Consider the following 12,424-nt stretch of genomic DNA (forward strand, 5'->3'; position numbering starts at 1 on the left):
TAAACAAGGGCCAGCGATGTAGCTCCATGTGAAGGCTTTGGGTTCAACCTCAGGCCTCAAAGGAGTGAATCCACAGGAAGAGGCTTAATGGCCCTACACTGTTGGGCCAGGTAGCCCCAGAGAAACCTGAGGACACGCACCTGTGAACAGGACATACTCTTGCCAGTGACAAGAGGCATTTCTAGAAGATGGCAGAAAGGCAGGTCTCAGGTAGAATGGAAGCGAGAATAATTCCTCTAGAACTTCATACTTTTTGAAGCTGTGCTGACTCCCAAACTTTGGGTTAGGCAGGGAGTGAAGAGGAAGGGTGTTTCTTAGTTGAATTTAGTGACTTCTGAATGCCCCTGGTCAGCTTTTCCCCTCATTCTCCAAGGTAACACTACTTTGCCTTTAGAGTTAAAAAGAAAACTAGATCAGTTGTATGAAAAATCAAAACTGATGTATTTTTATCATCTTCAAACTTGTCCCAAGGCTTTCTCCCACACTGTGTTAAATAATAGAAGTCTTTTTAATTGAACTTCTGTGTGTGTGCCATATGCCGGGCGACATTATGGCAGAGTCTCGCTCTAAGCAATGAAACGCCCCTCATAAAAGCATTACAGTCCAGGGAATAGTTCTGTTTTTAGGGAAGAAACACAGAACTGCAGCAGCTTGAAACTGCATCAGAAGAGGGGCCCTGAAATGTAATTGTGAATACACACTGCCAGGAACCAGGGAGAAACATCGAGAGTTGTAGAATGAAACCAAAAGTAGAGGAGAACATAAAGAAGGGAAGAAGGAAAGTGGGAGGCAGGGATTAAAAAATGGGGACAAAAAGCATGGCGCCACAACTCCATCTACAGAATCAAAGTACTGGTAGGGATTTGAGTTTCCAAGCTGTCCTCGAAAGCCTGATCTACAGACTCATTTCCACCCAACAGCATCGTCCTGTGGAGGTGGGGTCCTGTCAGAGGTGTCGTGGACCAAAGCAGTGGCCATGTCTACAGTAACATGCAGTTGTGTTCTTGCCTTTAAGGATCCTGGAGCTTCAGCAGAGTGGAGACATGGACATCCTGAAGCACAAATGGTGGCCCAAGAATGGCCAGTGTGACCTGTACTCCTCCGTAGACACAAAGCAGAAAGGAGGTGCCCTGGACATCAAGAGCTTTGCAGGAGTTTTCTGTATCCTGGCGGCAGGCATTGTTCTCTCCTGCCTCATAGCCATGCTGGAGACGTGGTGGAACAAGAGGAAGGGCTCCCGCGTCCCATCCAAAGAGGTACTTGAACCCATGTGTCCAGGTTGGGTGGTCACAGGGGAGGGGACAGTGAGTCATGGATGGCCATTATTTCTTTTTTCTTTGAGGATCAAATTAAATGTATGACAGGCAAAGATTGGTGAGGCCAATGCCAATGTCCACCGTAGCTCACATCAGATAAGAGAAGAGAGAAGAGTAGGTTGTAATATTAGAAAAGTTGTCGATTTCATGTGCAGTAATAGCTTTGAAATGCTCCCAGATCTCAGGATAAACTTGAATTCAGTGATTTTTAAGGGTCACAGTTTCCTTGAGCAATTCACAAAGGTACTTACCACTGCAATTATTCACTTGACTAATACTAATGTCACTAATACTAGGCTTTAAAACTTCAATTTTATAATTAAAATAAGGAGAATTTTATCTTCAATGTTAGTAACTGCTTTTCTCTCTGTCAGCGTAGATCTATAATCACCCTAGAGTTACTGAGTCACCTAGAATTCCACTTTTTTCCTTTACTTTGAATCAGTTTAACTCGTGGATCATATTAAAATTTTTCCAAATATTTAAAAGAAAAATTACATAATTACACACACCATCTCTTTTAAAGAGTCGTGTGTCTTGCTTTTGTCACAAATATTTTGGTGATAAATTATCTGGGAAGATATAAAGCTAACGTAAACTACTTGATCCATTTATCTTATTTCCACTGGGCAAAAATTGTGAAAAATTTTAAATAATGAAGTTAGATTCACTAGAGCTTTAGAAGTTGAAATGAAAAACAACCTGAATTTGTTAAATGATTTGACTTGATGGATAGTTTCAAAGCAAGTATTGAACTTTCTGTAAGTAGAACTTGGCTCATGGCTGCCTAGGGCAAATCCTGAGAACTTGTGCTTCAATGCACAAATGAAAATGCCACCTTATTTGCATGTGGGTTTTCACATATTAATCTATTCTTTCAAACAGATTGTTTTCTAAAGTAGAGTAAGGGTTCTTTCTTCGTACCTTGCATGCAAAATTTATTAGCACCATCTCTAACGAAAGTGTGGTTTTACAACAATAAATGTAGCTTGCTACCTTGTGTGAATGATCATACATCCTAAATAAGTGGAGGATGAATTAAAAATTAACTGGGCTTTATTGTATTGTTTTCTTTGTTGAATAAGTTTCTGGGATTTCTGTTGACATTGATTCAATGCAAAAGACCCCCTTAATACAACATTATAGTGGAGATTTCATAGTCCCAAAAATCTGGAAATTAACAACTCCCTGTGCTCCTTATATTTTGAATTACTCTATATGATATTAAATTTTGTGTTATTATATCTGTTGATGGATGACTATATCACAGTTGCTGTGGGAACCATAAAATTATATGTCTCAACCCCCTAAAGTCTTAGTGATAATACTGCATTAATGGATATTTTTATTGGATTTTAAAACGAGAAAGGAGAATAAAAAAACAGTGATGCACATCAAAATATTTTTTCTCAGAAAAGCCCTCTAATAGCATGAAGAAAAATGTGTATACTCCATTCTAACTCGTGACAGTTAATCCGGAACCTTTGAGCAACATTCTCTCTTTTTATGATTAATAAATATTTTTAACTCCTCATAGATTTAATTCATTGAGTTTGATATAAATAAGAAGGATAACAAGGACAACTTTGCTTCTTGCCAGTTTTAATTTTTCAGGTATTGGGTTTTACTACTGTCTTTGAGAGAAAACCTTAAGGGATTTATGAGTAGGTTTTAGCTCTAAAAATCTGAGGTTTTATCTCCCTTTTGTTTGTTAATCACGCTCTTACAAAACCATCATTAGCATAGCTTAAAGAATCTTTGGTTTAAAGTCATTTAGAGTAAACTTGATACTGAATTAAAGCTACGGGGGGCTCCTATGCTCAGACTCGAAGGGTTAAGTGTCCCATTGACCTCACGGATTCACCTGACTCAGATTTGAGATGCCAGATGTATATGAAATTCCTTAATTAGAAATTAATTTTCTTGTGTTGACTGTTGCTGTTTCTAAAGAATAAAAACTTATACACCTCTTGAGCCCTCAAGAAACAACACTTCACTAGGCATTCACATGTTAGTGTGAAATAGCACACCCTATCCCTCTCTTCCAAGCATGGAAAGGGTAGGAGTAAGTGATGGAAAGGAACAACAGTATAACTTAGAATGACACTCTGGAAAAAAAAAAAAAAAAAGAGGAAATGTGAAATAAAAAGAAGCCGAGGGGGCTGGGTGGGCTGCTGAAACCACAGGCTTTATTTGAGCAGTTTTCCTCAGGCCGGGCTTTTGTAGAATGGTGATACTCACCTACAGCTACTCTATCACTCTCCTTGCATGTGACATTTGCTCACATTGACCTTTCACTGCGAGAAAGATTGCTATCAGAGGTAGCTTTGTCTCTCCATCACACTGGTATTCCCAGAAGCTAGTACAGTGCCTGGCTCCCATTAGGTGCTCAGTAAATATTTGTTAAATGAACAAACCCAACAGTTCAGTTAATTACATGTTTGCTGAACTACTTTTTTCTTTCTACCATGGAAGCTAGTACTGATGAGAACCTTATTTTCTTTCTCTTCATCTCCAGGATGACAAGGAAATTGACCTGGAGCACCTCCATAGACGTGTAAATAGCTTGTGCACAGATGACGACAGCCCCCATAAACAGTTTTCCACCTCGTCAATTGACTTGACCCCTCTGGACATTGACACTTTGCCAACACGCCAAGCACTGGAGCAGATCAGTGATTTCAGGAACACTCACATCACCACCACAACCTTTATCCCAGAGCAGATCCAGACCCTCAGCCGCACGCTGTCCGCTAAGGCTGCATCTGGTTTTGCTTTCGGCAATGTGCCTGAGCACCGAACTGGCCCGTTTAGGCACAGGGCACCCAACGGGGGCTTTTTCAGGAGTCCTATAAAAACAATGTCATCCATTCCTTACCAACCAACTCCCACCCTGGGGCTCAATCTGGGGAACGACCCTGACCGAGGCACCTCCATATGAGCAGCCAACCAATTCTCCTCGTCACTGATTCTTCTTAGGACTCCCTCGGCCAGGAGCGACTGTAATATTGTGGGACTAACATGGATGTAACTTTTTAAAAAATCAGGATTATTAGTAACAATTCTAGTTCTTTCTTCCCGCCTTCTCCCTCCTTCCTCTCCCCTATTTCTTTCTTTCTTCGCTTCCTTCTCATAAATTTTCCTCCATTTTTTTCATTACTCAACGTGTTCCCCCAGAATATAGTATTCTAGGATCCTATTAGTCTGCTTTTCATATACTGTACTTCAAGTATAGGAAATGTGCACTGAATATACCAAGAGCATATGCAGGATTAATTGACATAAAGGCCTCATACATAATGTTTCTCAATTTTTTAAATATAATTGCAATAACTTCAGTCTTTTTACATTCTTCTGCTGCATCCATAAAATACTCCACTGCTGTTGAGTGTCCTTTAACTGTGGACCAAAGGTGACCCCTGCAGTGTTTGTAAAACAATTCAGAGACCATTCAGGCCACATAATATGGGAATGCAATTTTCTAGATTACAAAAAAAAAGCCATTAATATGCCAGTCAAGACTACAGTTAAAACTACTCTCGCACTGCAACAGTGCATATGACCTTTATGTGATTGTACAGTATTAAAAGTTTTTCTTATGTACAGTAAACTATCATATGGCAGAAGCCTCTATTGTGTTAAATAACTTAGTATCTCATATATATATACATATATATGCACCTATATGATGTGTATATATATAAACAGGCAGCCATTGCTATTGCAATTCATTTAATAAAGCTTTAGTTTAAAAAAAAAAAAGTATTGTATACAGGAGCTATGTATAGTGCCAGAGGTCTTTTCAGTTAGAAAAGGCAGGTTGCTTTAATGTTATTCTGACACATATTGTTTGCCAACAGAGAATATTTTATACTTTTGTTATTAAAACATCCAGGGTGACTTAATATTTGTTCCCAGATGTAACTCATTTGAGTAGGTTTTGCATTTGTTATTCAGCAGTGTACAAAGCTAACCTTGATAATTTTACTTTTTATTAACTATCTAAACAGAAAATGCTATTAGCTGAATCACCTCCTCTACAGCACACAGAGCTCTAGAAGAGCTAGATCATCGAAGGTTAAAGTCCTCCTCCAAAGCAGCAAGCCAATCAATACAGCACCTGCAGGTGGAGGGGAGCCCTAAAGATGTACTGATGTGGCCTTAATTACGTCATACGCTATGCTGGAGACAAAAAGTAACACCCGTACTGGGCTCTGGTCTGAACCCCCTTTTCGATTCAGTGCTACTTAGAGGAGTTACGTATTTTTTACATTAGTGCCAAATGTATAGAAGGATGGCAGCAAAAACTGTGCCTCTTTGCGCACAACCCCTTTAAAGTAGCATTCTTCTGTTAGAAGTGTAGGACGAACCTCGTTTGTAATCCTTACATTAAAGTGTGATAAGTAGGAAGCAAGAAGTTACCTTGTGTTTGACTCAGCCATACGCTTACTTTAATCTAACTCACCCCATGGCTAGGACTGATGTAGGAGTCGACCTATGTGACTTGCTTTAGGAGAAATTAAGAGGTATATTCTTAAGGTCTATTATATTTTGATGCTAATTCTGTTCTGGGGAGCATCTTGTACTGTCACTGTTTTTGTACTAAATCTTCAAATATTGTCTACTGTGTAAGGCAGAAAAATTTCTTATCATGCAAAAACCATTTTGTTTCCAGGGTAACAAGTACCGAAGTGCATGCACAACTTGTTCTCCCTTGTAACATTCATGATCTCATTCATAACTCTGATTTTAAAACAAAACAACAAAACCTTTACAACAAGCTGTGTAGGGACATACCAGATGTTACAGTGATTTTAGCTATCAACAAACTGTTAACCATGTACAATATTTAAAATAGGCTTATTTTGATGTATTGCCTATTATACAAATACACAAAACATTTTTGGAGGCCTCAGTTATGAGTGGCAGAGCTTTCTGTGTATAATTTGTCTACATAATTTGTCTAATAAAAATGTTTTCTAAACTTGCTCTCATACTATTGAAGTCTTTAAGATTTGAAAATGTCATTCTCATTGATTAACCAGAATTTTTCTGAAACTTTGCCTTGAGTTAATCAAAGCATAAAATACATTAGCTTTTGCTGGCAGAAGGATGCAATAATGAATGGATTTCTAAAACCCATACTAAGGGACGCTCTAAACCTCTGAAAGACTTCCTTTCTGCTATCTGAGACTATTTGAAAATATATTTGTGTTTCCTCGTGGATGTCTGTGGGAGCACTTTTGGGGGGAGAAATTTATCCTGTTTCATGAAAACAACGTAAGCACATAGTAATAGCAGAATGAAGATGTGTAGCACATTACTTTTAAGAAATAAAAGGAAATTAAGTGAAATTATTAAATTTAGGTCTTATTAAAATTGCTTTGCTGTTAGAGAAATACTCAAGCTGAATCTTTTAATTTGGAAATTTATTTGACTCAAGTATTATTTCTAATATATTGCTATTTCCTGCATTTGAACAATTCATTTAACTCACTCAATGCAGATATTTATTTAAATAAAAACAATAAAGTATTTTGAAAATATAATTTAGGTAAAACTATTTGCTGTTCTAAGATTTCATCCAAAACAATTTTTTGACTGTTGGAGCCAGGAGAAACTTCCAAAACTCAGACTGTCTCCCGCTCACTTTATAAAGACGGGCACACAGTTGGCTGGGAAGCTGTGATTTGACAGCCTAGGACTTGAAACTAATTTTCAAAACAAACAAAACCCCCTCTGGCTTCCTTCACATCCATAGGACTCCATGTGGACTGAAGCAGGAGTAACTCAGAGACAGCGTCTCTTGTACTCTTCTCCCTGTGTGGCTGCAGACAGCCAGGATCCTCCTCTGCTGGGTTAAGGACACACAGTTTTCCTGTCACCTGCCCGTTTGGTAGACAAAAAGCCAAGATGCTCATGTTACTGACCCATGGGCTCAACAAGGGCCAAACTCAGGCAAACTCAGTCCCTGTTGAGGACTGATTCCGTCAGCAGGTCCACACCACATGGACCTGCCCTGCTAAATTACCATAAACCAAAGGCAAACTCCTAACACCAGACAATTTTATTTGAATCAGCTTACTCTGGTTGTCTCTCTTACCATATCACAACTCATGCACAGGTTTGAAGTTAATGATAAATGTTTAGAAAGGTATAAAATTCCTTTATTACTGTATATAATAATATGCAGACCATCTGTTGGTCCCTTAATTTTTTTTTTAATCTCTTTAGTTTGGGATTCACCGTCACCCAGATGAATCCTTTTTAAAACTTTTTGAATGGTATTCTGTTTCATCAACTAAAATAATTTTTTTAAAAGACGAGAAGATCCATTTACCTTTTATATACTCTCTAAGCCACACAACTGAATAAGAGAATATTACCATTTTATAATCAAGTTTCTGGTGAAGCACATTTTGAATTGAGATAACACATTCTGAATTATGAGTATAATGATTAAGCCAGATCTAACAGTTTTATGTGCTGATAAATACAGTTTTTGTCCTCCAATGTAAACTCCATGATGACTGGTTAAGTACAATGTGCTAGCTAAAATTTGGTTTCCTTCTAGAATATTTTTGAATTTTAAAAAGAAGTACTACAGCTAACCCTCATGACCACACATTAACAAATAGTTAACAGTCGTGGCCACAAACATCAGTTCAACAGATTGTAGTAGATATTTTCTCAATAAATACTTTAGTAGTACCCTCTTAGGAGTTAGTATATCTGAGCTCCTTTGGATGAAAGTGACTTAAGTGACACTGAAAATCAGGAACTGAAGCCACTACTTGCATTAGATCGGCTAACTGCATTGCATTCTGTAAGGTTTATATGGAGCCTGTTTGTGGAAGCTGCCACGCTCGGTGGTTGAGCTGCCACAAGTGCACGTGCTGAGCAAGGGCCTGCATGTGCTCTGCCGCTTTCTTGTCCCTGTCCCATAGCAACACGTGGGACAAAGAGTCCACCTTGTAGGTTTTCGGAGGTGGTAGGATGAGTTACTCCAAAGCAGCAGGATCCTTTGGGGCTTGGATGATCCAATTTACCAGAGAAACCCAGCCCCACAGGTCTCAAGAGCCAATTGTACTTTCTTCCGGATCTACATCAAGAAACATGAAAATGCCAGGCTGCCAGATGTCAGTCTGTATTTTCAGAAATGTGAACGTTACCCTATGCCACAGGCACACTCCTACCTAACCTCATCAATATCTGTGTACCAGAAACTGAGTCCCATCATCCAGGGACCACATCAGAGTGACTCAGAACATAATAACTCATTTTCTATCCCTGCAGGCCTAATCAGTTGATAATTAGAGTTTCACAATTATTCAGTTTCCTGAAAAGCTACCAGAGAGTCTTTTCTTTTCTTTTCTTTTCTTTTTTTTTTTCTTTTTTGTGCCAGGGATCGAACTCATGACCTCGTGCTTGCCAGGCAGGCACTTACACCACTGAGCTAAATCCCTGGCCCATACCAGACAGGCTTATTCAACTCTTTTTATGTTGCAACTAAGTGTCCCTGCAGCCTTTTCTGTCATCTAAGACACAGGATGTCACGCAGCCCAGAAGCCCAGCGTATGTAAAGCATTCTACCCACCCATGGTAACAACAGGCTGTGCCCCCTGGGCTTCTAGGTGCTTGGAACAGAAAAGCAGAGACCAGATGGGTAAACTACACAATGGTTCTGCCTCAGGCACAGAAACAGAATGAAGGAACATCTTACATTTCCCTACCTGACTTTTCCAAATTCTTACTGTTTAGATATTATGCATTTGCTTTGTTTCCGTGTAATATTAATGACAAGACAAAATTGTTCAAACTTAGGAAATTTGTTTTCATATCTGAAGTCTCCATCTTACAAGTACCTACAGTTTAAGAGCAAGTGTCACCTTTTGTCTAACGTTGCATATTTCCTGAACTTCTTCAGAGTGGAGAACAGAGCTGGTTACTATATTTGGAGACCTTATACTTTCAATTTAGCTGTTTAAGGCTATGCAAGGAGTAAGTTGTGCTTCCTTTTGAAGAAACTCTGTAGCTTCCCACTTTGGAATTGGCAGTTCATGATGTGATCAAAAATTCACGAATGTTTTTAGATAACATTAAATATCATTAATTGAAAAGGAATCTATGCTCTCATAACAGCTGCTTTATAAGGAGAAACTCATGCCCCAAAAGCAAAGAATGAGACATAGTAGGACCAAAGATGAGATGAAAAATGCTGCTTTTGACAAATATTTTGCCTTTCGCAAAGTTGAGAGATGAGAAGGGAAATTTAAATCTTAAAACTTTTACACTTTATTTTTCCACTGGTGCTACTGAAAAGTATTAGAATTAAATGTAGCTATTTAAATAGTTATTTTTAATTTTTGAAAACTTAGACACCAATATTTTTAAGCCCATGCAGATACACATATGCAAAGAGAATGCACAGCTTCTCAAATTAAAAAGCAAACAAATTACAGCTTGCCTATTCATTACACACAATTCACAATTAAGAATTAGCTTTTAAAGTTCTTGTGTAATAAAATAAGATTCAAGTCACAAACATTTAAGTTGCATGGCGCTCTCGTGGTCACAGCTGCTTTGCTGAAGTTGGGGTTCCTGTATCTATCTCACACTATGTGAAGAGGTATCTGAGAGCTAATATTTAACTTCATTCTTGAATAAAAGTTGGCTTTAAAATTAACACTGGTCTTCTATTAATATCTGCTTCCAAGAGTTGGCTAACAGACTTTTTGTTAGAGATTAAAAAGCACTAAAATAATGAAAAAGTTGAAAATAAAGATTGCGTATACTTGATGTATCTCATCTGATTTCTCAGAGTAGAAATGCTAAACAACAGGCTCAAGTCTTTCTCCTGTTTAAAAAGCAGCTTTGAATGTAGATATTTGACAATTGTAGCAGTTACATATCTACTTGATATAACTGACACTAAATATCTAGTAGAACTGCTTTCATAATGCTTTTTAATGAGTACAATGCTTCTTTCCAAAGTAACAAGCTAAAAGTAAAAATTTTTCAAAACAACTAAGTGATACAATAGGATAGCCACATGATTAGAACTCCCAAAATCCATTCTGCATGAGTTAGCATTTTAAATTGTATTTATTGCTCATTCACTTAGATTTTTCCATGGAAATACCATGCTAAACAGACTTGTTCATAAATCAAGCAACATGTGCTGAAAACACTATCCCCACATACAACCAGCAGAGTGTTTGGTGTGTGCGACACTTCAGTCACCACTGGCAATACTTTAAATTAAACCCTGCATGCTCATCATCATTAAATGACATTTTCGGCTCTTACTCCATAATAAAGATCTTTGAGTCTCTCTCTGCTTTCCAAAAGTATGAGTAACAGACATGTACACTTCAGTAAAGCAGTGGAGAGAATTAGGACCAAATAAACTACATGAAATCCATCAGTCCACCAATGAATACTTTCTGAGCACCTACTAAGAGTGTGGCCTCCTGAGATAGGGCAGTCCTGACTGTGCCGGCTCACACACTTCAGCCAGCCAAGCTTGCAGTGCTGAGGACTGGGTCCTCCCGTTGCCCGATGTCTGGAGACTGGGGCTCTGGACTGAAATTTGCACTGGGCCCTACCTCACCTAGGCAAGTACCTCAGGGCAAAGGCCCTGAGTTCAGTTTCCAGTACAGAAGACAAATATGATTGGGAGAGTCACTGATATTTGATCCAAGCTTTAAAAATAAGGGAATTAACCTGCTGCTTCTACCACAGAAGAGAACAGGCAGACGGAAGATGTGAGGTAGGCGTGAGCCAGACACACTCACAGAGCAGCAGCACAATCAACGTGCCCAGGACAGAGTGAGCAATGGGGACAGAGAGAAGGTATCAGAAAAGAGCTGAGGAAAGCCACCAGAATGCTGCATAACGGGGCTTTCTGGGCACTGAGATGATGTGGCTTTTATCCTGCAAGGCACAGGAGGACACAGAAGCAACACAAACGTGGAAAGTCTGCTACGAATTCCAGGGTATCAGTAACAAAACCAGGTTTAAATCAATGCTGGAGTCACAATCACTGCCACATTCTCCGTGTCTTTCAGGCCTAAACATTCCCCATTGCTTTAGGCAGAGGGAAATGATGGCCCAGTGGACAGCCACTGAAATCTGTCGCATCAAAGCCAGGCTGGTGGTCACAGCAGGGATCACGGAAACCACTCCCTTGGTAGCGGGGAGCCACTGAAGATTTTGACCAAAGGAGAAATATGTTCTTGAAAAAGTGTTTTACAAATGTTAAAAGGGTAGTGATTCGTCAAGTGGGCTTATGCAATAGTACAGGGATCAACTGAACTACTCCAAAGAAGAAAGATGACACAGATAGTGAAGAAAATTTAAAAATAAAAATCACAAGGACTTGAAGTTTAACTGAAACTCAATGTAAGGGGGGAAAGGTGACAATACCTGATGTTCCCAATTCAAATGCTAAAAAGATGAAAATAATTTTACCAAAAAGTGGTAAAGTCAGATGAATATCTGATTTGTTAACTTTTCCTTAAACTGAGAGAGATTTAGGAAGAAATCATGAAATAAAGACTATTTATTTTCTTTCTTTGGGAATGATGCATTCTTTATAAGGATGTGGAAAACCCATGGGAGCAACCAGAGTATACTTTTGAAAAGATGTCCCCAGACTCCTAAGGACTTACCTCAGAATTATGGGGATGTTCTTGTGTTAAGCTGAGGCACAATCTCCACCTGGGTTTCCATAAAAGCAGCTCTGTGTGGGTTTCTTCATACACTTGCATTCCAGCCGTGATCCCGATCACCCTCACCACCAACGACTGGTTGTTAGATTCTTCTTCCTTATATTTGGTCACTGTCTCACACTGAAAGTTGCTCTCTGTTGGTTCTTTCAAATGCTACCAAAAAGCCTCATCCTATTTTCCCACAAAACATTCACCATGGTCACCACCATGTTATTGTCCATAGAGTGACAAGTACCAAAGCTCATCTTTAACCAGCATCAAAACAGACCCTGTGTCTCCCTGTATTTAAGGACAGACAGAGCTGGAGCAAGAACCCTTTGTGTTAGGCTCAGACCGTAGAGCAGACAGATCTGAATAAAAATAAATCAGATAGAG

The 12,424-nt window shown here is 38.9% G+C and overlaps 1 protein-coding gene across 3 annotated transcripts in view; it reads left to right on the top strand.

Annotated features, from left to right (window-relative positions):
• Grid2 (glutamate ionotropic receptor delta type subunit 2) overlaps positions 1–12,424 on the top strand; it is a 1,371,796-nt gene that overhangs the window by 1,333,652 nt on the left and 25,720 nt on the right. For 2 of the 3 annotated variants that reach the window (XM_063247280.1, XM_063247281.1), the window contains exon 15: positions 1,016–1,256. In XM_063247280.1, the coding sequence (XP_063103350.1) occupies positions 1,016–1,256 (241 nt within the window). Of the gene's footprint in view, positions 1–1,015; positions 1,257–3,834; positions 6,301–12,424 lie in introns of those variants that run through there. The other variant, XM_063247279.1, reaches the window with a different exon arrangement.

This window comes from Cavia porcellus, unplaced genomic scaffold (assembly GCF_034190915.1).
Source record: "Cavia porcellus strain 051 isolate PalLab524CR breed Dunkin Hartley unplaced genomic scaffold, mCavPor4.1 scaffold_4, whole genome shotgun sequence".
NCBI classification, from domain to species: domain Eukaryota; kingdom Metazoa; phylum Chordata; class Mammalia; order Rodentia; family Caviidae; genus Cavia; species Cavia porcellus.